Source organism: Amphiura filiformis, chromosome 4, assembly GCF_039555335.1.
Source record: "Amphiura filiformis chromosome 4, Afil_fr2py, whole genome shotgun sequence".
In the NCBI taxonomy this organism is placed as follows: Eukaryota; Metazoa; Echinodermata; class Ophiuroidea; order Amphilepidida; family Amphiuridae; genus Amphiura; species Amphiura filiformis.
Genome location: NC_092631.1, coordinates 11,969,148 through 11,995,886, shown reverse-complemented (window position 1 = coordinate 11,995,886; position 26,739 = coordinate 11,969,148). Strand labels below are relative to the sequence as shown.

The window sequence follows — 26,739 nt, the reverse complement described above, 5'->3', positions numbered from 1 at the left end:
CCAGGGGTCATAAAAATTTTCAACCCAAGATGGGGAGTCGTAAAATTTTAGCCCGTGATGGGGGGTTATAAAAATCATGACTCCGATCACCGACATATTCATGACCCCCCTTCAAAAAAAAAAAATGACATTCCCCGGGAGGCACTCCCATAATTATGTTGAGATACGTCATGTGCCCATGAAAAGACCCCGGTATTTTTGGCAAATCACCCAATGACCCTGTTTTGACTCCCTTTTTTGAACAATTAGTCCTCAAATTGAAATTTCAATGCGTTACATGCGCATTTTCAGCAAAATGAACGAGTTTTGTCTATTTTGTACTGTAAACGGAGGGGGGGGGGGCACTCAAATATGAAAGTGATGTACCTGTGCCCATCAGAAAAAGGGGTCATTCAGTATAAGTGTTGGCAATGTCGAAAATGGAGTGATTTTGTATGGGAGCGCCCAAAATTTTACATCATTAACAATCAAAAATAGCTTTTTACCCAATTTTCCAGTACAAAATAGACAAAACTCATTTTTTTTTTCAAAATGCGTGCGAAGCGTGCCGAAATTTCAATTTTGAGGACTACCGGTAATTGTTCAAAAGATGGGGTCATTCAATGTACTGAACCGAAAACGGGGTCATTGGGTGTATGATTTACCAAAAATAAAAGGGGCATCTTCATGGGCACATGACGTCGTATGTCAATATATGAGCCTCTTATATGGGGGTGCCCCCCCCCCCCCCGGACTGTAAAATTTGGTCACGTTCAAAAGCTATTTTTGATACAGACCCCTAGTTTCATACGCTAGTGGGCACATGTACCGGTACGTCACTTTCATATTCGAGTGCTCCTCGCCTCCCGGCCCCCTAATGTCCTTAGCCAACGGATTATGCTCTTTTAATTCTTATCATGAGTAAAACTTAGGGGTGGTGCAATAATTATGTGTACCCCCGGGGACGGTGGTGAATTATAGGGGGAAAAGATTTTTTGGCATGCCAAAAGGGGCGGGGGCAAGCATATTTGGGTACTGGTCGAAAGGGGGGACAAGCGATTTTTGCGGGTCGAAGAGGGGGGGGGGGGGACTGATCAAGTTGGCACAGATATTTTGGGCACCGTTTCTATATTACACTAAAACATTCCGTTCAAAAATTTCCTGCTCGCTGCACTGCGCTTGCATTATACGATATTAGACAATTTAAGGTTTTAAATTCGGGTTCCCCAAAATCTTAGTGTGGGGGGAGATTTTTGGCACATCAAAAGGGGGGCAAAGGTTTTTTGGCACGTCAAAAGGGGAGATATTGTGGCACGGCCAAAGGGGGGGGCAAGCTGAGCGATTTGAGACCACTTTGAGAATTCACCACCCGGGGGTACACATAATCATTGCACACACACCTTATGGTAGAATTAATATGGTATTCCATGAATAAAGAATAGCAGGTGAAAGTGTATCACTGTGTACATTCATTCATCAGTTTATTCATATTTATTCGGCAAAATCGACCAGAACAATAAATATAATCAATCACAAATTATCACAGATTTTATATGAAATACATGGATACAAGCAAAGACACCAAAAAGCCGAAATGCCAGGATAACCCATAAAGTCTAGCTGCAAATGTGTAAACTTATTTACACGGTGCCTGGGACGGAGGACAAAACAAGCAAAAGGACAGAAAGGAACAGGTTACACAAATGCAGCTGACTCTTGGGTTAACGCACTTCTGGCAAGGTGTTTTTTATGGCATTATTTAAAAGTATTTTTGTCAATAATAGCTTTGATTTGGGATGGTATTATGAATGCCAGACAACTCGCCCCAAATACAACTCGCCCCAACGGACAACTCGCCCCAACGGACAACTCGCCCCACGTATACAAACTGGTCCCACATACAACTTGCCCCAATGATAAGTGTACGCAGAGAATATCTTCTCTAGCATTCGTAACTTAGAAGGTTTTATCAAACTGCTACACAGGGATAGAACAACTACATGAACATAATAATTGGCAATATTTTGTGATTATTGCTGAAAATTTCGGTCAAACTTTGACAACTTCTTAGTATATGTGTATAGCGCACGAACGGAAATTCGCACATAAATCATGTCAATCGGCATTCAGAAACATCAGTAGAATACACACACTCGGTAGTAATTAATTGTTTCATAATACTAGTAGTAAATAGAAAACAGCATACCAATTAATATTCTTGGGCATGTCAAGTCCAAAAGTTGCAAAATTAAGCAAAATTGCCGCCAGGATTTCGATCACCCGGGCGATCACCGTACAGCGAAACCTGTCGAATTCCACTACCATGATTGACACTGGTCAAACTGCCGTGAATCGCGATGTTCTTTGCACGTTTTTCCACTCTTATTTTTAAATATGTTAACATCATACTTTTTATAATAGTGTTAAACATGTAATAATTTAAATATGATATGGCAAAACAAATCATTATTAAAATTTAAAAAAAAACGCTTGCGAGTTTTGTGTATTTTTATTTTAGCGACTCAAACTCACTTAAAATAAAAAAAAGCCTCAAAATAAGTTTGAGATGTTCAAAACTTTCAAAACCTACAGTCTTATAAACATATTAAATCAGAGAAGATCTGCTTTGACATGAAACTATTAAAAGGACTGGAAATATTTTCATATTCATTTCATATATAATTTTTTCAAAGACAAATGCGCACATCTAGCAAAACAAACGCCAGTAGCAGCAGCTTCTGAGATATTTTGTGGGTTCCGTGCTGTGCACTGACTTTTGCCCCCTTTTTACACCGCGTGTTAGCGGCGGATTATTTGCTGCCACTTACACGGAAACGCCCGGTGTGATATGTGTTCAATCAATGCTCCCAACTTCCCAAGGCCAAGCACGCGAAGTGCCAGAACACACCGACGGCGTACCTTGCTTGACAAGTCCCCGGGCCCGTGGCCGCGTGCTTTACACACTGATGTACGATCGATTGCTTGAAAAGTCCCCTGGTCAAGTAGTCTGCTCTCAATTTGATACCCCGGGTATACCCCAAGAATTACGGGTCGTGTTTTGTGTTTGTGAAGGAGGCACGGGAGGCAGTGCCGCGAAGAAGAAAAATGCAATGATTTTGTTTGCAAAACTGGTTAAAGCCTAGTATTAATACGATTTTGTTCTAATTTTAATTTGTTATTTTTTGTCAAATATTATTATATAGTAAGAACTGCCAGGAAAGTTTTTTGGTCATTTTCGAAAATCTAAAATAATCAAAGATATAAATCTAAATTAATTGAAAAACTTATATATTATTTAATTATATAATTTTTTTATTTTTTATATATCAGATACATTTATATGTACATACACTTGATACAATTTTGATAATTGTGATTGACAGTTATCATGATTCATTTTGTTTTCTTAATTTCTGAAACTTGCCTGTCAATAATGGCGGACTAATTATCATGATTGATTAAAACACCACCATGGAGCTATGTGAGACCCCGGGTATCTCACCATGACCATGGCACATCTTAATACGCTGTGTCCTAATCCTCTAAATATGCCAACAATTTTAAGACGGGATGTTTGAACTCGAAGATGTCAACACTAAATGTAGGCCTATAATTAATTATCATACGCTAATACATATACTTCGTATAACTTCCAAATCTGGGTGTTTGATATACCTAGATTTGGAAGACAGGTACGCACGTATCATTTAAATTTAAGTATGTTGTATGTAAAGGCCCCTCTGATAATAGTCATTATCAAATAGGCCTATACATTCTAAAGTTATTAAGAATATATTGTGGATTTTAAAAGCTCTTTGACTGCCTGCAATAATATTACATAAGAAATTGTTCCATTAATTGGATTTTTTTACCCATGGTAGCTCCAATATCTTAAAAACATAATGAATTTGTCCGACTCCAATGTAATCTTGGATATTTTTAAACATTAAATAGGCTATCGCCACTTTTTTCACATTGTTTAAGTAAAAACAAATTGCAGAAGAAAAAGTTTGTTCTCAGAGAATAAATAAATTGAATATCTTTCGTGTGAAATGGGAAGGTTTTGTATAAAAAACGTAAGAACAAAGTAAATAACATATAAATATTATTGTCTTTCTCGTGTACAGATTTAAGAATATTCGCAATATATTGTATTTAGCCTATTATGTTGTATTAAATAGGAAAGAAATCATAAATTCGGATTTATGCGCGCAAAAGTAACATTTTCCAATTCCGCGCTCAAGTATGGATTTCGTGTGTTCAATACTGTTCATGAAGGTGTGCGTTATGTAAATGGGGGGGGAGGGTGTATATAGTTGTTAAAGTTTTAGTGTGCCTATTTCCAATCAAGTGTGGCATTGATAGAAAAAAGACTTTTTGGTGTAAGATCGGTAAAGATCCTACTCTCTGGACATGGAAATTTGAAGTACTAGACCTAGTGGTATAATATGAACATGAGATATTTTTGTGAAGAATTGATTAAGATAAGACGTGGCCAGTGAGTGAAAAATATTAAACATGTGATTTAGCCTTAATTGTCTAGCCCTGTTTTGGGTATCAAGCAGTTTGACAGTGTCCAAATTGATTTGACCAACATGATCTCTCGAGGATAAGTTCAAAATAAAACGAACCATTTTGTTTTGAGTGATATGAAGCTTACGTTGACTTTCCTTTGATAAACCAGTAAACCAGGAGGTGCTACAATAATCTAAATGACACTGCAATAATGCAGAGCAGAGATTTTTTCGAAGCTTTTGGTTGAAATATTGTGTGTGTTATAAAAATTTGAGCCTGCCAATAGCTTTCTTAACAAGAGAATCAACCATAACTTCACCAGATAGATGTTGGTCTAGTGTGACACCAAGGTATTTTATGGATGGGACAGGATTAATTGTATGACCATTGTATGAGATGTGGAAATCAGAAGCTTTTTAAGTTTTCTGTGAACCAAATAAAATGAGCTCGGTTTTACCAACATGTAATGATAATTTATTTTTAATAAGCCAGCTGTTACAGGAACTCAAATCCATGCTTAGTTCATGTGCAACCACATCTGGGTTCTTCTTGTATGTGTGGTGTACATGATGTAGGGAGGATTCAATCTATGAAAGTGTAGGGTATGAATGTACTATGGGGTGAGAGAGTACGGGGGTGAAAATAATTATGATGAGATTATTGGAGGAGAGAAATACATGTACCAACAATCTATTTTAGCCTAAATCTTTCGGCCTTTCATAGCTACAAGCGTTGACCATGCGTTAACGCAGAGGCAGTGAATTTGCGTATAGTCTTTATTGACCAAGGTACTTACTCTTACAAAATTTCTACATTGATTGATTGATTGATACGCAATAACACACGAAGGAGTTCAACCATTCAGCCTTTTGCTATGTTTGCTTTATATTTGTCGGGTTTTCAAGTTCCCGTGTAACATCAGTTGGTAATCAAAGAACTAAAGGTAATTTTGAGTATGCCTTTGGCCTTTCCTTCGATCTATCTATTCTTTATTTTGCTTTTATAACCCCATCTTGAGCATGCATTGAGTGGCGATCCTGACTTTTAGACCACCCGCGCTATATAGGGCTAAAATATTACTATTTCATCAAGGTTTAATATTCTAACAAGCTTAAACTAAAAGTTTCATCTAAGGAGTCAAGCTTTAAACTATTTAGCAAAAATATCCAATAAGCTAAAAACGATTTTTTACCCGTTTTTTAACAAGCTAAAAGTAAAACCAATTTTTGAAAAGAAGCTAAAAACGTCAAATTTTTCATCGTAAAAATCATCTAAAAAAATCTTTAAAAATACCGTGACCTACCTAATATTACTAATCTCTGTTTCCGATGATATCCAAGAAGCTAAAATATTGTGAAAACGGGCAGGGCTTTGAGTAATGAGGGAAATTTTGGGGTAAAATGTATCACGTTTTTCGAAAAATTCGCCATTTTGAATAAACAATGTAAATGCAGAATTGCGCCACGCAGTAAAACGATGTCAAACACGCTGAAAATGCATGATACGCTAGCGTAAATTACCGCCAAAACGAGTGTACATCAAGCGCTTGTGCTACGCGAAAACTTCGAGCTGGCATCACAGAGTTTGTTACCACTACCAGCTCTTTTACGTCAAAAATAGCTATAAAAACGTAAATTTTGGAACAAAATAAAGCTTGTTCGATGGAATAAAAGGTATGTTTGTACAGTTGAGAACATGTTTAACCTTGTTGCAAAAGTTTAATATGATAAATTTGCAATTTGTACCTTATATAGCTCAGGTGGTCTAAAAGTCAGGATCGCCTGTTTAGTAGCAGTTGTAGTAACTACAAAAGAACTCTGTTCTCAAACGCGGGAGTTTGAGTTCCAATTATTGAACTGGTTGAGTAGTGCATTATATGCACTTTCAGTTTCCACGCGTTTGAATGGGAATTGGATTGCGTACTTTCCCTATAGCCAAAATAACAATTTCTCGATCATGAGAGGATGCAGACATAGACATGTAGACCGTAAGGTACATATTTCGAGGAGCATAACAAACACCAAATTGGTGTCGTATGACCTTTGACATGCATGCATTCTTTTGTCGAGAGTGACATGGTCTTCCATCATGTTCATTGGCGTGCCGAGTGTCCTTGGCAGACTTGACTATGCTTCAGTGGTCATGAAAGGATTCAATAGATAACCTCTGCCCCAATAATCCCAAGCTATTGTCTGAAACTGCACCTCGAAAGATGTATCGTAAGAACTCAGTCCTCAAATGATACATGTAGTCATATAATGACCAAAAGATAAATGACTGACTATCATTGAGGACTGAGTTCCGCAGTCTAGAGAGGATGTACCTTCTGCGTCAGCGTATTTTTCATAGAATAACACGATCGCGCGACCTGCATGACTGAGCCTTGACTGACCTTGCCTATAGCCAAAATAATAAATTCTCGATCATGAGAGCCAACTTGGGAACGCACAGACAGTTATTTGCGCCAAGCGTACTTACGCAAAGACCGGCGCTTACGGCGCAAACACAGCTTTTGAGAATTGACCAATTTAGTGCACGTTCGTAAATTATGAGCACATTTGAGGTTGATCGAGAAATCTATCTACTATCCACGACGACACAATAGTTAATGTGTGGATAGAAGATAGAGATTGCTAGTATAACACGGTCAGTCATCGTAGTGTCTTTAGTTTTAAAACGCATCAAAACAATTTTTTAGATTGTCCAATTTGACTTCAATTTAGCTTGGGCCTTGGCTAACATTTATGTATCTTAGCTGAAGTGTTTGCTTACTTTTAACAGGAAACACGGGCGCTGAAGTACAAATTTCGACCATATAATGAGTCCGTTTAATTCTGCAACCTTGCTTGATCATAGTTGTTTCGACAACTGCCAACTGCGTCGGTGATTTAAGATTTGAGAAAATCCAGTGCTGGGCAAATCAATCCATCTCCCGATTTGCAAAGGTTGACTTGTCATTGCAAACTGATGGTGATACCATTCCGGTTCTTGAACATGTGAGCCCAGCACTACATGTGTTGATCACCTATTTACAATGGGGACTGTGTGATGTCTGGCGATCACTCGAGAAAAATTGACACAAAATGATGTTTTTCGTGAGTAACGTTGTGGTGAATTGATGAAGGAATATAGCACATGTGTCACTAATATGTCAAGAACAATATCCTCATATCTGTGAGACAATAATTAACTTGAGGAAGAAGTTTTTATTCATATGCATGACATTGGGCCCTGGATGGCAACCGTGTACATGTGCCAAACAAGGTACGTTACATGAGCACGATATTTCCACGTTCCAACTTTAGTATCACAAGCTATCGGTTGTTCATACGAAAGTTAGAAATTTTCGAACAAATTTGAGGATGTAAAAGATCAGACTTGTGACTGTTATCGTCGCCGTGTTTTGAATTCTTCCTATAAATAGATGCTGTCAGTGTGACGTCATCACCGCGATGTGAGTTCATGGTGCCCCGTTTTTACGTACATAGGGCATTCATGGCCCTAGTGAGGAAGGAACAGGGCCATGATCAGGGGCTTGGCTAGAAATTGAGGGTTGCCCGTCATTTGAATAAATTTGCCTGTCCTAATTTGACCTTTAAAATATTTACCAGACATCTATAGGCCATTGGGGGGTTCAAAGAGTTCAAATATGTGCTGATATGGCCTTGTTCTACAATTTAGGTTCTACATTTTGTACTAGAAAGGGCAATTGGCTTTTCAAAACATACAATTTATGATATATCATCTGTCAAAGGCATTAATTTTGCCCGTCCCAGGAGCAAACTGGCCGTCTAAAATGACGGCCAGATGGGTGGCTAGCTAAGACCTTGGCCATGATGTTTCAGGCTAGTCATAGTGGGGATTATGTACTTTCAGTTTCCCACGCGTTTGAACGGGAATTGGATTGCGTAACGTACTTTTTCTATGTCTAGTGAGCAAATTTCTTCAATATTTTGAGAAAATGATGTCAAATTTTCTATTCTATATTGTTTGGTAATAATGTCTTTTGCCAATAGTAGGCCTATGTTTAAAGTTGTAATTTTGTGTTTTTGATCGCAAAGATCGGATATTTTCATTCCCGATTCGAATTCTGAACCCTTCGCAACGGTGCCGATTTCAGCAGAACTTTGACGATAATTTTTTCCTTTTTGGACACTAAAATGCATTCGATCCTTAGGCCTAATTTTGTTTCAACCAAGTCTTAAATTAGCAAGCATAATAAGGTTAGTACCACTTTTATATACATTGATGAAATTTTAAAGATTTTTTTTCAAGTTTCTAACCGGCGCAAATCGTTAAGTGTGTATTTCCCATTGACATCCAGAATGGCGTAAGCCAGTCCTTAATATACATAGGTACAGCGTATATAGGACTGGCAAGCGAGTCTAGGCTGTCAACTCTCACGCATTGAGTCACTTTCTCACGGTCTCACGCCAAGGTAGTATAGGTATGCTAGGTCAATTCAAATTTGCCATCAAACTGCATCATTTTATATACATTGAAGCCCTTGAGTAAAGAAAGGCAAAACTGAAAACCTTTTTGTTCATAGCACTTTCCGTAGCAAAGTTACATCTTGTCAAAGATTGACTTTCATCAAATTCTGCTGGCAAAATTCCCCAAAACGGCATTTCGGGGGTGTTTCTACTTTCTAGATCTTAGTCTCATGATGAAAGCAGCTTTTAATGGAACTGCTAAAAAAAACCCTCTAAAATTCCATGTGCGATTGTCTCATCACCATAAAAAATCATATTTGGATCAAGTGAAGTATAGAAAACGTATTTATGTAGGTTTCCTTGACCTACCTGTTCTTTTAAATTTCTATGTAAAATATGTATTGTGTTCTAGGCAAATTTGGTTGATTAACAAATGTGTTAAGGCTACATGCTCTTTTTGGTTGAAATTTTTGGCGGGAAATAATCCCGCACAAATATTAAAGTAATCGACTCAGTACACGGTCGATCTTACCGCTTCCGATGTTGATTAAGATACTTCTTGCATCGATCCCGAGATGCGGAAAAACCAATAGTCATTTTGTCCCACATAAATGAATAAATAACAAAAACCCCGATCCCCGGTGGACTCACCCAAAAGGTGACGCCACACCATATGATCGCCTTATCCTCCTTGGTCTCCGACTGACACAGACGTGCCCATCGATTGTTCATAGCACTGTGTATCAATTTCTCGACCAAGGCGAGATATACGGTTGTAGTTTCACACCTTAGGTAAAACCAAACCGGTATTGTTCGGCTGAGGATAGTTTTGACGGCATTTTCTGGCGAAAAAGTGACAAAAAACGATCCAAAACTTAGCCACATATCGTGCCTCCGCTTGTATACGGGACACACGAGCAATTCAAAATGGCCGCTCGTTGACGCCATTCATTTTGTTTCCCACGTAAAACAACCATTGCAGCCTGTAAGTTACAATAGATGTTTGTACATACACATTGTATTTCATGTACGGTAGGTTATTGTTGCTATGTTAGGGTGATTACTCTATCGTTATGTCTTCATTACCGTCCAATAAAGACGAGTTAATCAGATATTCATACGGTGGGGATTGGTAGGGACCCGTCTGACATTTTAGTAATAAAGTTAGCCAGTCCTTACTTTACCACTAACGTTAGCGACCAGCCTCCGTGCTCAGGTTTGCTTACTGGGCTTGAGTCGGCGTGTTGGGGGGGTAGTGCCCCCTCCCTTTCTCCTCGCTTCGCCTCGCCCTGTCGGGCTTGCCCTTCCCTGGTGACGGAGCGGACCCACACCCGCTCTGTTTCACCCACAGGAGTGCTCACGATCTTCTAGATGTCTTTCTTTTGCTTAGGACTCTCCGAGTTCCAGCTTGACGATTGGGACAGGCTCCGTCATCGCCATAAGACGGCGAAGAAGAAATCTACCAAGGGCACTGGTAAGGTCGACACGGTGGATTCTGCTGTGACAGCCCCTATGGGTCATGGCAGGTCTGCTTAAGGGGCTCCGGTCCCCGGACAAGCAGGCGGTTCCTTCGGGACTGCTAAGCGCGTCCAAAGGCTCAGCAGCCAGCGAAAGCACTGACTATACGTCGGAGCAAAGTAGCAGGCAGCAGAGCGGTAACCACCAGCGAAAACCCTAGCGGGTTTTGCAGCAGGAGGATACCAGTCGACACGGTAGATTCTGCTGTGACAGCCCCTATGGGTCATGGCAGGTCTGCTTAAGGGGCTCCGTCCCCGGACAAGCAGGCGGTTCCTTCAGGGACTGCTAGCGCGACCAAAGGCTCAGCAGCCAGCGAAAGCACTGACTATACGTCGGAGCAAAGTAGCAGGCAGCAGAGCGGTAACCACCAGCGAAAACCCTAGCGGGTTTGTAGCAGGAGGATACCAGTCCTCTAGCTTAAAATCCTCACGGGTTTTTAGCAGGAGGACACCCGTCTGTTGCAGGCATATCTACGGGCTCAAACAGCCACAGTAGTAGCCAGCGACGGGCAGCATGCAAGGGTACCCGGGCTTGCCTGGGTTGAACCCTAGCATGCATGGGTTCAGCAGAGACGATACCGCTGCTAACGCTGTGGGTGTAGTCTTAGCAGAACCAACTGGGGTTGTCACACGGCAGCGCCCATGGCGGGACCGCCGAGTGATACCCTGGGCCCTAGAATAGCTGCTGGCTGTCCACAGGGACTGGCTGGCGATTATTCAGGGGTTGGGCTCGCAGTCTCTCACGGACAGCGACCCAGGTGCATTCGGTGGCAGCTACAAAGACGAGCTACGGCTTGACTTCAGTGGTAGCCGCTATGCACCCGCCCATAGCTGCCGTGAGTGGTCCGCCACACACAGCGACCTTGGGCGAAGCTCTAGAGGGTACAGTAAGTAGCTTGAACAGCCTAGCTGATCAACAACCCACTTATGTCCTCGAGAGCCAGCGGAGCGTGGGTGATCCATTACCGTCAATGGGTCAATTACCCTCTCTTGATCGATCACTGTCAAATCAACAGGGCATAGCTCCATTGATTGACGCTGCCTATTCAGGTGGCGAGGTGATTGATCGGGGTATGCACGCCAGCTACCCGTGGTACTAGGCAAGCTCCCTCTAGCCAAGGGACAGCGGTATAGCGGGTACCCATACACACGGCTTGATCCCTTGCGGGGAACGCAGTGAGGCATGGGTACAGTGGTACACAGCCGGAGCCCTCACGGGCACCTACGCTGGAACCACGCATACAGCGGTACACAACCGGAACCCTCACGGGTACCCATGCTAGTACCGCACCGGTACCACGCCAGCACACAGCTTGATCCCCCAAACAGGGAACGCAGTATGGCGAGGGTACAGCGGTCCACAGTTGGGAACCCTCACGGGTACCCACGCTGATACCGCGACCGGTACCGCAGCACCGCTTTAGTCGCCACAGTCTCTGTGGCAACAAGGGGAGGCGGTGCTGGTACTGCAGTACCATGGGGTTACCCTGGTGGCGGATCCTTTCAGGGTCAGCTGCCGGCTGGGTATGCCCGTGGTACCCGCCGCAGGGTGTTTCTTCCACGGCCCAGCACCGTGGCAAGTGTCGCCTAGCGATGGCCACGCAGTACCAACATCAGCTGTTGACCAGGCCAGCCGGCTTGGGGCTAACCCAGATCTTGATCAGGGTAGGCCCCGTGCTGCTAGCGCTAGGACGACGGCTGCGAGAGCATGCGGACCCAGTGGTGCCATGGCGGATACCTCAGGGTCTTGCGGAGTACTCCCTCTTCTGCTGGCAGGTAGTCGGCGAGCCACACAGTGGTTATGCCTTCTTACCCGCTTTCAGATGCCCGTCCTCAGTTACCGCCATCATCGGAGCATGATACGGATACTGTGGGCGAGGGAAAGGAGTCGGAAGCTGAGTCCGGTAGTGACATCACTACAATCTCCTTCCCCGCTGCCCCGCGAGGGGAGCAACAGCACTGATCTTCCTCCGGACACCCCTAAGGGGGAGTCCATGGAGGAGGACCAGGGATCCTTTCAGTAGGATGCTCAGCTGCTGCTTCCTCACAGGGGACGCCTGCACTCTCATCCCCGGCAAACCTCACGGGTAGATATCGTCGGGCTGTCGAGCCCAGTAGAGCTATGACGCCGCGCGCTTGCACGCTTCCTCTGCGTGTAACGCGGGAGGACCACGGGACCTACCTGAGGGGATCCGAGAGGGACCCAGATGTCGTCAAGCGTATCACGCTCAGACAACATCTGAGCTCTTCCGCGAGGTGAGCCTATTAGCGGTGCTAACAGCTAGCCTCAACGAGAGCTCCATGGGCCTAGCCCATAGGGTGTCCACTCAGCGCCGGGGAGGGGCCTGCCACTCCAATCGCTCAACGCGATGGAAAGGCAGGGTCCTTTTTCTCTTTGGATGCTTCTGCGCCACGGTGGAGGACCGTGCAAAGAAGCTACCAACGGGAGCACTCTGAAGAGGTCGGAAACTGCCCTTACCATGGGTAGGAGCTCCGACTTCAGCAGGCCGTGCACCACCAACAGTACCCGAGCCCACTACCTCTGCAGCACCCATTTCTGGGAGGCGCAAGGGTAGCACAGGAACAGCTGGCAAGCCCGAAGAAGAGCAAGCGCTCTTCCAAGGGAAGCTAGGCAGAGCATTCCTGGGGCTCAGCGGTTTTTCCACAGGGGGATCTCCCAGTGGACGACCGCTTATGGCTTTCACCCAGAGGTGGGAAACCATCTCTTTGAGCGCCTGGGTATGGTCAGTGGTGAGTGGGGGTTACAGACTGGCAACCCAGTCTCCCACATTCGCCTGCACATTTCAGAGGTCCACAGTAGTGCCGTCAGACGGCCCCCAGCGCCGGGCACTACTGACAGGGATCACACAGCTTCTCACGGCGGGCGATTGTCCCGGTCTACCCCCGTTCTACGGGTGATCTTGGAGCCATTGGCTCCAAGGAAGACAAGGCGACGGAGCCCCATCCGGAACCGCAGGCTGTTGAACACGCTTCTTCAGGCCCAAGAGGTTCAGAATGGGGACTCTCGCCTCGGTGCTAGCCTGCCCCATCAGGGGCATGGGAACAGCATCGCTAGATCTCTCGGACGCCTATCTGCATATGCCAATCGCCTCTCAAGATCGGAGGCATCTGCGCTTCTAGGTACAGGATCAAAATTAACAGTTTTGATACCGCCATCCGCCTGTCCATCTCTCCCAGGGTGTTTAACACTCTTGGTCAGAGCGGTGGCAGCGCACCTGAAGCACAGGGGTGTCAACATCAGTTGCTACCTGGACGTTTGGCTCATATACGGACGCACTCCACTGAAGACTACGGGTCTCATGGGGTTGATAGTCCGTGGGGTGCGGGACCCTGGATTTTTTGATCAGCTCAAAAAAGTCCAGCGTGGTCCCGACGCAGACACCACTATTTGTAGGGGCCCAGATCACCCTCACGGAGGGGTTCGCGGTGCTCTCACCCGAGCGGGCGACGAACATGGTGCGGTGTGCCTGACTCTTGGCCGAGTCTCGGGCAAAACCCGCTGTGGCATGGATGAAGGTGGTAGGCCTAATGGCCAGTATGGTAGACCTCGTACTGTGCTGCCGTTTCTACGTTAGGCTTACCCAACTACACCTTCTAGCCTGCTTTGCAGGCCCAGTCGTCACCAATATCCTCGCGGTTCCGTTGTCGGAGATCGCGCGAGAGGAACTCTGGTGGTGGACCCATCAGCCCAATTTGACCCAGGGTGTCAGGTTTCCTGCACCCCGGTATGTCACGTAGTGACGCACCATAGCGTCCAAAACGGGGCTGGGGGTCCACATCCACGGAGACTCCGCCTCGGGCCTATGGGGCCATAGAGACAGAGTTTCACATCAACCTCCCTCGCTTACGAGGAGGTGATCGTGGAATCACATACCGTTGTCCTGACGGATAACACAACCGTGGTAGCCTACCCCAACAGACAAGGGGACTCCGGGCCACCACGATTGAGCCTGCATGCACGACACCTGATAGGGTGGTGCAAGTTCAGGCAGATTACGATGAGAGCGATACACATCGCTGGGGCGTCACCAGCATCCTCGCGCACAATCTGTCACGAGGAAGGGTGTCGGGACCAGCAGAATGGTCCCTTGCTCGCAGAGTCGCTCAGACGATCTTCAAGGGATGTACCACCCTCGAAAGATCTGTTCGCATCTCATCGCAATCATCCACTGCCGGTGTACTGCTCAAGGGTCGCGGACCCCAAGCATTCACCGTGGACGCTCTGTCCATAGACTGGGGAGGATGACAGCTTATGCAGTCCCTCCGATCTCACTACTCATGAGAGTGGTGGCCAAGATCGGGTGGGAAGACTGCATTGTCATTCTGCTAGCGGCAAGGCCGCTGGCACTCCCCGAGGTACCAGATCTACTCCGGATGCCCGGAGCGGAGGTACCCAGTCTATCACTAGAGCACCTGCAGTTAGCTGCATGGCCCTTACCCGGGAACACGCAGCGGAGGGATACTTTTCATCAGAAGCTGTTTTTCTCATCGCCGGGCTAGACGGAAGTCTACCCTCCGTACGTATAGCCAGAGTCTGGCTCCATACTACGCTTGGTGCAATGAGACAAATAGCTCTCCCGCTAGAGCCTCTGTGCTGCTAGTTCCGGAGTTTCTGACAGAAAGTTCCAAGCAAGACTTCAGCGGGCCACTGGGGCCAGCTATAAGTCAGCTGTCCTCTCCATTCACCGAGGTTTCGAGACGGGTCGACTATCATAGCCGATGGTTACCTTATTAGTCTACGCCTCGACGGTATGTTCAACGCAAAAAAAAAAAAAAGGAAAGTGATCCTCCTAAGGGATCCCAACACAGTCTTAGATTACTTTAAGGGTCACCTTTTGACCTTCCGTCAAAAGCGACGCTTAAATACGTAACTCTCAAGATGGCTTTCCGGTTTGGCGTTGGCTTCGGGACGGCGGTGCTGAGTTGCACACGGTCTCGAGGTTAGCTTCCGTGTTCACAAACACTGGAGCGACACTGTTTCGGCGCTCTGTTCTCGTGACTACGAACGGGCGCGGTGCATACCGACATTCGTCCCTCTCCAATCCCCAGGGTTGGGCAAGGTTCGGCTGAAGCCAAAGATAGGCTGGGGTGTCCGATAAGGCGCTGCAGCACTATTTCTCCGAACACAAGCCTTGCGAGGGACTCACGACCGCATTCATCACCCTTACAGAGCCTTTCGGTCCAGCCGCTGTCGCAATGGCTGGTCCAGGTGTTGGTGGGGTCCGGGATCGCGAAGGTTTCGCGTCCCCACGACCCACTCGACACGAGCTATCTCATCATCTTGGGTATACCGCTCGGTTGTCCCTTGAGGAGATCTAGCAGGCGGTGTCCCGAAGCCACCTTCGCCCTTCTCTACGATACTTCCGCTTACGTTAGTAATCAGAGACGGGCGGAGGTTTACCGACATTGTTCGGGCGATCATAATACGGTGGTGTACGGGTACCAGGTTTTCAGACTATACAGAATACTCAGCATGGTAAGAACCAGTGTCGCTATTCTTAACCACCAAACTTATTAAGTAAGGAGGTTTATGTCTGTGATCGCGTGGTCTTTTTTTTTTTCCCGACCTGTTGGGGAGAGTTTTTCTGACCTTGCGAAAACCATCGCTACCCGCTCCCGATCCCTGCTCTGATGCTGACCAATCTTGTACCTCCATCCGTCGGTTACTTGCTAGATCGATCTTTCAGATGTTGATGCAAGAAGTATCTTAATCAACATCGAACGGTAAGATCGACCGGTGTACTGAGTCTAGTCCCAAACAGAAATGTTTGGTAGACTCATAACCGGTGCGATCTTACCTTTCCGATGTTGATTATCCCGACCCCGCCACCCCTACAAGTTTGGTCCGAGTAGGGGATCCCAAGTCGGATAAGGGACGATCATATGGTGTGGCGTCACCTTTTGGGTGAGTCCACCGGGGATCGGGGTTTTTGTTATTTATTCATTTATGTGGGACAAAATGACTATTGGTTTTCCGCATCTCGGGATCGATGCAAGAAGTATCTTAATCAACATCGGAAAGGTAAGATCGCACCGGTTATGAGTCTACCAAACATTTCTGTTTGGGACTATTTTCCCACGACTAAATACCATAGTCAGGAAATTAATGATGCATCTGGTAGCTTAGATCATAACTTTCAAGTACTTTAGTTGCAATTATCCCAGAAAATTCTTGATTTGTTTTTACAGAGTCTTGAATTGACGAGGTTTATGATCAAAAAACGTCATTCGGTGTATTTTGAAATTCGAGGCTTTAACTCTTCTCAAATTAGCCCCAAATCATAATTTATTATATACACGTGTAGCAAACACCAATGGGAATAATTGGACGTTGTTTGCGGAGCCTAAATTTGATTTGATTTTATTTCACAATATTTCTAGTGTGAGAATTTTGACCTGTCAATCCCTTTTCGGATTTTGCATCCGAATTCATTAAAATGTGATATTTTGAATACATAATGAGTATGGTACGCTTACCTTTCTGCAACACTTCCTGGTACCTGCAACACTTCCTGGCTGCAAACCTTCCCTTCCTATCATTTTTGAACAAAATATGTCTCAAAATTACATACATGACACGTATATATTGGCACGGCGAGGAAATGAAGAGAGCTATTTACGGTGGGGTAGGCTATTGGAAGCTATTATGGTACCAGACATGTCAAGCAGATGCATACATAAGGGCGGTATATTCAAATGCTATTGTCTGGATCATTTCAAGAGTATCGATCGCGCAAGTAGGCTTATACACGTAGGGATGTGTTGTCGCTCCCCTGGTTTTGACATAAATTACAAGGACGTCTTTATTATATTTATTAGAAAATTAATCGTCGTTTATTTCGAATCCTAAGAGTCATACCAGTTCAATTCATCAAAATTAATTTGTGTTAAATGAAAAACAAACAGACAAGTAGAGTCCAATGTCTTACTATGACGGTATTCCTACCAAAATCTGCTTTTCAATACACTAGAAAGGTGTTGATATGTATATCTTTGAAAATCGTCAAACATTAACCACAGGTACCGCCATGGCACAGTGGCATCGTTCACTGTTCAGCATCCATAGTGTATCGGCAGTGGTTCGAACCCTGGTGTAAATTTTAGTATTTTTTATTCTTTTTACTAATACGCTGTGCCGTTTTTCAAACACGCCCCTGAATGAAATTCATGGGCAAGTACCCTTAATTAGGGTTTGCCTGGCATACCTAGGTAGTATTTAATCTCACTCCTAGGTAGTAAATCTCAAGCAAAACGCTGGAAAATGAGTAAAATCTCACGCATCATGAAAATTATTTGTTGTCTCAAGCACAATAAGGTTAGTACCACTTTTATACGTATTCACATTGATGAAATTTTAAAGAATTTTTTTCAAATTTCTGTCCTGCGCAAATTGTTGTTAAGTGTGTATTTCCCATTGACATCCAAAATGGCGTAAGCCAGTCCTAAATATACATAGGTACAGCGTATAGAACTGGCAAGCGAGTCTAATCTTGATCTTTACTAGCAAGAAGCTACAACTAAGTAACACTCGGCGCCAGGTAACCTATAGATGCCTATTGTTGCTACACAGTCATGGCAGTATTTAAGCAATAATCCGTTGACTGCTCTCCTGTCAATCAACATCTAATTGGAGGGGATAGGATTAAGGTTAGGTCAACAGATTACTGCTTACTTTGTGACAACATACAACAATAGGTTACCTGGCATCCCATAGACAGGCCTTGTCTTTTGAAAATTGCTGGTGAGTGACAAATCACTCTCCTCAAAACTTGAGTCAGTGAGCTGTAGGCGAGTGATTTTAATCACTTGTATTAATAGGCGACTGATAAAAAGCTCTCCTCAGCTTCATTTTAGGTGAGTGAATGATCACTCTCACTTGCCTCAAAAGACAAGGCCTGCAAACATGTAGCCTAGAGTCCAAAAGAAGAAGAAATTCAGGGAATTGGAGGTACAACACGGAAAATTACATTTTTATATTAGACCAAAAATGTCAAATATTAAAATAGCTGTAACTTTAAAAATATATTGAGTAGAAATTTCATTCCTGTTGTAGATGTTACATGTCACATGCATTTCCAACACTGGTAAATAAAAATGTCACAGGCTCACAGCACAACTCTAAAATATAAAAAAAATGGCAAAAATCATATTTTTTTGCTATTTTGGCCATTTTTGACCTAAAAATGTAATTCTGAACAAAAAAGTTAATGATGGTGAATGCCTGTGACCTATAGTTTTTGACCTATGGCCCTTTTAAATTCACATATGGACTAAAATAGCACGTTTTTTTTCAATATTTCCAATATTACGCCAAAAATGGTCTTTTATGGCCATTTTAACCAACTTGTTAGTTTTTGGAAAGTGGGAACTTCACTTAAAGCCATATTATAACATTTTCAAACAAATAGATTATCTTTTCTTTGCCATAAAATGTTAGCTTTTACTGTCAGATATATCCCCTTTTATTTTTGAGCCGAACAACAACGGCAAAGCAAAGAAAATTGAATTTACTACCAGCGCACATAAATGCTAATACGTACCACTCCTTCGGTCATGTTGTGGTACGACCCTTTGTTGTGTATATCACCGTCTCATACGCCGATACGCACTGTAGACTACTGTGTGTTATGAACATTGTGTATGCGTTCGACTACTAATTCCATCGTAATAATAAAGCGCCGGTTCCGGAGTTTTATTCAAAATCTCGGATTTTGACAAAACTACAGCACCTAGAGTCTTGATTTTTGCAGGGTAAAAAAAGGAATTTTAAAAATTCAGTGAGGGCGTCTTCCTCAGCAAATGTTATAATATGGCTTTAATATTATGGACATGTAATTGTACTTTAATGTTAAGCTGTTTCAAGATCCACTAGTATGCCCACTACCGGGGTAGCAGCAATTTTATCTACTTTCAATGCAGTAAAATGTTGACTAAAGTGATTTTGCTGCATTGAAATTAGTCAAATTGATGATATAATTGCTGCTGCCATGGAAACCGAGCTACCAGTGGATCTACAAATAGCTTAAAACGAAAGTACTATAATATATCCATAATATAAATGAAGTTCCCACTTTCCAAACACTGAAAAGTTTGTTAAAATTACTAAAAATGACCATTTTCAGTCAGCATAATATTGGAAAAATTAACAAAATCATGCATATTTAGTCCACATGTGATCATTATAGGCCCATAGATCAAAAACTATAGGTCACACATGCATCGTCATTAACATTTTTGTTCCAAATAAGTAGATTGACATAATGACACATAAGTCAATAAAATATATATTTATTTTTTTCCACGTGCAAAAATTACATTTTTAGGTCAAAAATGGCCAAAATTTGCCATTTTTTTATATTTTAGTGTTGTGCTGTGACATTTTTATTCACCAGTGTTGGAAATGCATGTGACATGTAACATCTACAATAGAAATGAAACTTCTACTCAATTTATTTTTTAAGTTACAGCTATTTTAACACAGAGTGTGTATAAATATGAGTACTGAAACCTATAATCTCTATAATGACAAACCTACGCTTGATTGGAACTGTGTTGAATGTGAAGTGCCATCATTTTCATCATCTATGCTTACGAAATATCGCTCTCAAGTGCTGGTACTCCTGATAATGACTTTTCTGATTGTGTTTCGGATAGTGGTAGTGGTAGCATTAATAGTGACAATTATAACAATATGCCTACCCAGCAACCCGAACCCATTCGTAAACCAACGCAACGAAAATCTGACATGTTAAAGCGCCCGCTGAGGTTTTTAAACATCAACCTCCAAAGTGTACGGGCAAAGCTCCCTACTTTTGAGGCCATTATTGACAGTGAAAAGCCTGACATTATTGTCGGAACTGAATCATGGCTTAATGAAAACATAAAACAGGTGAAATTTTACCGCCTTACCAGATGTTCCGTAAAGATCGCGATACTGGTAAAGCCTGTGGTGGCGTCTTTATTGCAATTCATAATGACCTTGTTGCCAAAGCTGAACTTGGTCTTGACAGTGACTGTGAGTTGATTTGGGCCAGCATCCATATTAAGACATGCAAACCCATTTATGTTGGTGCGTTTTATAGATCGCAGAGCACTGACACTAGCTACATGGATCATCTTCAGGAATCATTAAACAAATTACCCAATCATGCCCATGTGTGGTTACTTGGTGACTTTAACCTCCCTGATGTGGACTGGTGTGATAATACTTTTAAGGTTAGCCGAGAGTTTTTCATGCGCTTGATTTCAGAGGGGCGTAAGTTCATAACAGAAACAGCCATGCAGAAAATGAACAAGCGTACCGGGACGTAGGCCTACTTATAATAGAATATCGATCCACGGTCAAGACATGAAAAGGCTATGAAACTTGGCTTAGCTCGAGCTCGGATGCCGGGGTGGCACAAGCCGCTTTCGCAATTTTCACAAGGATTTTATCAATTTTAAAATTGATTGGGGCACTTCGTCAAGCTACGCCCTGGAAAATGTGTTGATTTTGAATTTATAGCCTTGATATCTTTGATGAAATCAATGCTGCTATTCCCCTGATTTATACAATGTACTAAGGGTAGGCAACAACAACAATATCAAAAAGCAATTATTTGTAAATCGAATTTGGGATGAAAATCAACAAGACAGACTTAGCAGGCCTACAAATTTCTGAATTATATAAAGTGAAAAACAATCAAAAACGATTCACTGCACTCAGCGAATCAATCAAATAAAACTAAAAAGAAAGGAGCAAGAAAGAATAAAGAAATAGTGAAAAGAGAAAGAAAGAGAGAGAAAGAAAATGAACAAAAAAGAAAGAAAGAAAGAAATGAAAAAAAAAAGAAATGAAAAAAGAAAGGGAGAAAGAAAAGAGGAAAGAAAGGAAGTAAAAATGAGAAAAGAGAGAAAAAAAAAAAAAAAATTCAGCCACACGGAGACTCGAACCCACAAAAATTGTTCATATTAGATTCCCATTCCCAAGAAGAAAACAATCGCTCGGTGTGGATTTATATCATGGAACGTGTTTTTGATCTTGTGAACATGGTGGGTAAAAATGCTTTAAACGAAGGATTTTCAAATTTATTCTAATAATTTGTATATAACACACACAAAAATGTTAAGCTACATCCAACATTTCACTCGCCAGCTGCGATATTTGATTACTGAGAAAACTCTGTTTTAGAGAACAACTTTATACGCCTTTTATAATGCTTTTTTATACGCTTTTTGTGTAACCTTAAACCAGGGGTAGATACCCAGGTCCTAGCAGGAAAATGATGGACATTTCAGCAAACATGAACTATCACCAGATTGTTACGAAACCTACTCGCCTCAACAGCATTTTGGATCTTTGCTTTACTAGCATTCCCACCTTGGTTCAAGATGTTGATGTGATCGCAGGGATTAGTGATCATGAAATTGTGCGCATTGACACCCTGATTAAACCTCAGCGTAGTAGACCTCCAAAATGCAAAGTGTATATGTTCAAAAAAGCTGATGTGGAAAGTTTGACAAAAGATCTTGATAAATTAAGTGACTCCTATACAGATGAATTCATTGAACAGTCGTCTGTGGACGAGTTATGGACTAAGTTCACTGAAGGCCTTAGTGAGGCAATGGACCAGCATATCCCCAATAAGATGTCCTCCTCTCAATTCAATCTTCCATGGGTAAATAGCACCAAACGTGCTATCCGGAGAAAACAGCGGCTCTATAATAAAGCCAAAAAGTCTGGCAAGGCAGAAGAATGGGAAAAATTTAAAACCATGCGCTGCAACATAGATCGTAGTATTCGTGAGGCACATAAGAGATATGTTTCTGAAGTGATCGGTGACAGTTTGTTATCTAACAATACTAAGCCTTTTTGGAACTTTGTTTTAAGCAAAGAGGCAGCATGCCTTTGGCATTGGAACCCTCAATACCGATTAAGGTTTGGTCAGCATCTGAGTCGCACTTGAATCACGGGAGTAGTCATTGAAGCAAAGACGAGCTGAAGATCTCTGGATCATGTCAAGGAGATGTTTTTCTTCTTTGGTTGACGGGTACCAGGCAGCTGTGCCGTAATTTAGCTTCGGCTGAATCAAGGATTGGTACAGGCGAGACCTGACATCAGTTGAACAAGCACGGAAATTCCTTCTGATGACTCTCATGGTTCTTCTGCAATTACTGGTCACTTTTTGGATGTGGTCTTTCCACTTCAGATTGTTAGCAAATTGGAGACCAAGATATGGATGGGTCTTAGTAGACACCAGTTTATTTCCACAAAGCGAGTAATCAGAAGTAAGCACAGTCTTCTTAGTCGTGAAGTGCATGGTATAGCACTTGTCAGTATTAAATGTCATTAAAGGTGAACCTCATTGAAAATAAAGTTATATATCAATGGAAAGCTTATGATGTCAGGATATTAAAAATTATTTTTTCCGATTTTTTTGATGGCCAATAAAGCTGAAAAATTAAAAAATGATTGAATTTTTGGTCTTTTTAAGGCGCCCAAAAAGCACCCAAATCAATCGCCTATGACCTTGGGAATGCTCGTGGCGTAAGCTCAGGGTTCGCAGTCACGTGATCTTACTCGAAACGTGTAAACAAGACTTGCTTCCTGTACTTTGCAAGCTGCCCGGCAAGTCTGATTTTCACAATAAAGCTTGAAATTAGAGGAATCTTCAAGTTGCTGGTTCCTTCTATATATATTAGAAATAATAGAATTATTGTCAACACATAAATTTTCCGTAAATTTTGACAAAATCAGTCATAACTGGCTGGGTATAACTGGGTAATTGAGTTTGAATTTCGCTGGGATCAATCCCATGCGCAAATGCTTGCTGCTACCGTTCATGTCATGGACTGAATAAACATGATCGAATAACAAATTAAATACTTGTTTGTGACATTCCCTATATATTCTTGATTCATTGTAAAATGTCTGATTTAAAAAATATCGCTTGCAGTAATCCAAAATTAATAAAAAACGCCGATTTCATCAAATCCAGCCCATATAAAGGTTTTCATATTTAGCGTATTGCGGTAATACATTCTTTCCACACAATCGCGATTGAAAGAAACAGATATTCGGGCAGATACTTTATTATAAAATAAATACAATTTAGGCTTAGTAGACCGTTATTTGATGGAATTCTGAAATCTGAATAAAATTAAAATATTGTCACTTGTGTCATGATTCTTTAATGATAGTACAATCAGTGTATGCGGTACTGAAAAAGTGAAACATTCATGTGTTTCATGGATTACCGAACACGATCGTAAATTGCTGCTGAAGTGCAGGGACGGATATGCACAAACACAGCGACTCGCTTCGGGGCTTCGTCCTCTGTGTTTCATGGGGTGTTTCAGCAAATTTGATCAATCGTTCCCTTATATTTGGAACATTTACAGGAATACATTTTGCTGATGAAGTAGCAATAAGTTGGAATGTGAATATCAAATTGGTCATTTTGTCTGCAAGTACAGTACAGTCGCGGATACTGAACACTCGGCGTAGTGAGACTCAGTCAGTCACTGAGCTCATCCCGTATGTATCTATATACGAGTTCGCCTATCATACATGACCGGTTGTAAAGCTAAGAAATAATTAAAAAATCCTGTACATGTACCTTATTCTATTCCTTCATTTTCTCCTTGTGATAAGTTCATCTCAACTTGGTGTGACGATCTGAACTGGTAGCACTAGCAGTTATTTTTTTGTAATCTGTTTTCATTCCGGTTCTTCGGCGAATCTTCGCTCTTCGTGCTTTACTGTAATATTCCCTATGCATATCGTGGATGGCTTGGCCTATCCCAAATCACCCGACCAGCACTTTTCCCATTTTTAAATCCACACACTTTATTCAGGAACTTCATTCTTAATTTGATCATGATATTTCCTTCATGTTATTCTTATTTTATTGAAGATATTTTTCATGTAAAGTAAGTTGACAATGACTGAATTCGTTCATTGGCCCGATGCATGCCACAGTAATACACGGACATTGTGTTTACAATCAAACCCGGAAGTAACTGTGTGTCCCTGGGCTGACGTCATCAACGAAAGCGCCCAATTTGAACGATTTCGTTTTGTAATTTAGGGGGGGTGCCAATATCCAATCTTTGCATGGAGATTATGTCTAGCCTGGTACGCTATGCAAATAAAAAATATTCTTTTCTGCTTCCTGACATCATAAGCTTTCCATTGATATATAACTTTATTTTCAATGAGGTTCACCTTTAACCAATCAGAACCCCATTTAGTGAGGGCGTCCAAATCTTGTTGAAGGATGGTAGCATCTCCGGGAGAATTTATTTCACGGTAAACAAAAGCATCGTCAGCAAAAAGTCTTGTCTTTGTGCCGCTACTGACACAATCAGGCAGGTCGTTAATATGAGAAAACTAAGCGGGCCGATGACCGTTCCTTGGGGAACACTGGAGTCAATGTCAACTGGTTGCATGTCATAATGTGGTCATGCAAAAAGGGTGAGACTGATACATGTACATCACTATGTTGTGAACATATCCTGGCATATTGGACAAAATCTTAATTCAGATATATTTGTTGTGGGGTATTTTATATGAAGATGGTCCAATTTGAGAAAAACGCATGGTTGAATTTTCAGATTTACATTGCCGCCTATACACTAATTAGTCATTAATTGGGATATTATGCCAAAACGAGAGGGATTTTGAACTAAAAATCAGTATGAATGATTAGAGGGTAATATTAACTATAACATATCAAAAAATACTTTTTTTGTCAATTTTGACCATATAACACAAATTACACCACCTTATGACATGCGACCACATACTTAAAGGGTAGTTTTGTCAAGTTTGGGATTTTGTGCTTTCTCCTTCATTCTTGAAAAGTGAAAGAAAAATCGTGTCTTCTCCCTACTTCAATCTATTCCAACACCCCAAAAGCCATCCTTCAGCTCAGCGATGTCAGATCCCTACTGGCCCAGCATTAAACATGACGTCCCCGGTCCCCGGACAAGGTCACAACCTGGCCAGAACAGAACATACAACCAATCAGCATGCGTTATGCCTTTTTCTTAACTGTAGAGGCAATATGAGGAAAAATATGAAGAGGTTTTCTGATTGGCTGAACCTCTTTAAACTCATCAATATTCATGATAGTTTTGACTCTTGATGGCTTCCAGCCCAGATAATTTGGTTGATCGGAACATGGTCAAAAGGAGCAACAATGCAACCACAAACTTCTAGGTTTGTAAACAAGCTGTGTGAACAAACTTAACAATCATTAATCCACTCTGCAGCTTATTTTAAAAACGCAATAACCGATCAACTTCAAACTTGGAAATTTTGGAATGGTGATTGGATATGGCGGTCTGAAGTGCTGTATAGTTTTGTGTCATGTTATTTGCATGTTTATGAAAATTAATGAGCTTACATATTTATAAATATTGATGAGCTTATTTGCATATTTACCTACATTTTCATTAATCCACTCTGCAGCTTAAATGCAATAACCAATTTAGCACATACATTGATTCATTTCTCACAGGAATATGATGGCTGAATCTGGTGAGGATTGGGTGTTGGTTCTTTCAGATGATGAAGCTGACAAAGAAATGGAGCAAGAAACGTCATCAGCTGCAGAAACTTCTGACAACACACTGAATACGGGTGCTGAGAATACTAAAGAATCACAGCCAGGTACATCTGCAGAGGCTGACTGTAAAGAAAAGACATCAATAATAGATGCAGATGTTGACAAGTCTATTGACCACCCTGGATTGTCCCAAGAGCAGAAGAGTGATGATGACGATGAGACTGGTGGTGGTAATGATGTAAAGCCAGATGCATCAGAAGATGCCAGAGAAAAATCAACAGACGGTAATTTTAATGAACAAAACAATGGGCAAAATAAATTAATTTCAGACAAAGGTTTTGACAGAGGGGATGAAGATGACAGTTGTGACAGCGACCAAACAATTGTTATGGATGCTGCTGATATTGAAAAAGCTGTTGATAAAGTTGATAGTGAGGTTAAGGAAGGTGCTGACAGAAACCTTGAAACAGGAAAAGCAGTTAGTGCAGATAGTAAATCAAATCAGGAATCAGTAGATGCTGATAATCAGGGGCAGCAAAGCCAACAAGAACAACAGCAAATTGGAGGGCATAGTGGAGATTTAAAGAAAACTGATCAATCAGAGGGTGTCAAATGTGAAATGACATCCACAGGTGTGTTGGAGAGGGATGAAGGGTCAAGAGAGACTTTCAGAAGTCTTGATTTGCCTATTCACCCTGTACATGAAACAAGACGGTAGGACAA

General features: G+C 42.2%; 1 protein-coding gene across 1 annotated transcript; it reads left to right on the top strand.

Annotated features, from left to right (window-relative positions):
* Positions 1–5,334: 5,334 nt before the first annotated feature.
* LOC140150546 (uncharacterized) lies at positions 5,335–26,738 on the top strand. Its single transcript, XM_072172579.1, has 2 exons — positions 5,335–5,437; positions 25,969–26,738. Exon 2 carries the CDS (start codon positions 25,973–25,975, stop codon positions 26,732–26,734), a length of 762 nt encoding a protein of 253 aa, XP_072028680.1. The 5' UTR covers positions 5,335–5,437; positions 25,969–25,972; the 3' UTR covers positions 26,735–26,738.
* Position 26,739: the final 1 nt, after the last annotated feature.

Coding starts and splice junctions, on each gene's coding strand:
- LOC140150546 (XM_072172579.1), top strand. CDS start 25,973: ATGATGGCTGAATCTGGTGAGGATTGGGTGTTGGTTCTTTCAGATGAT.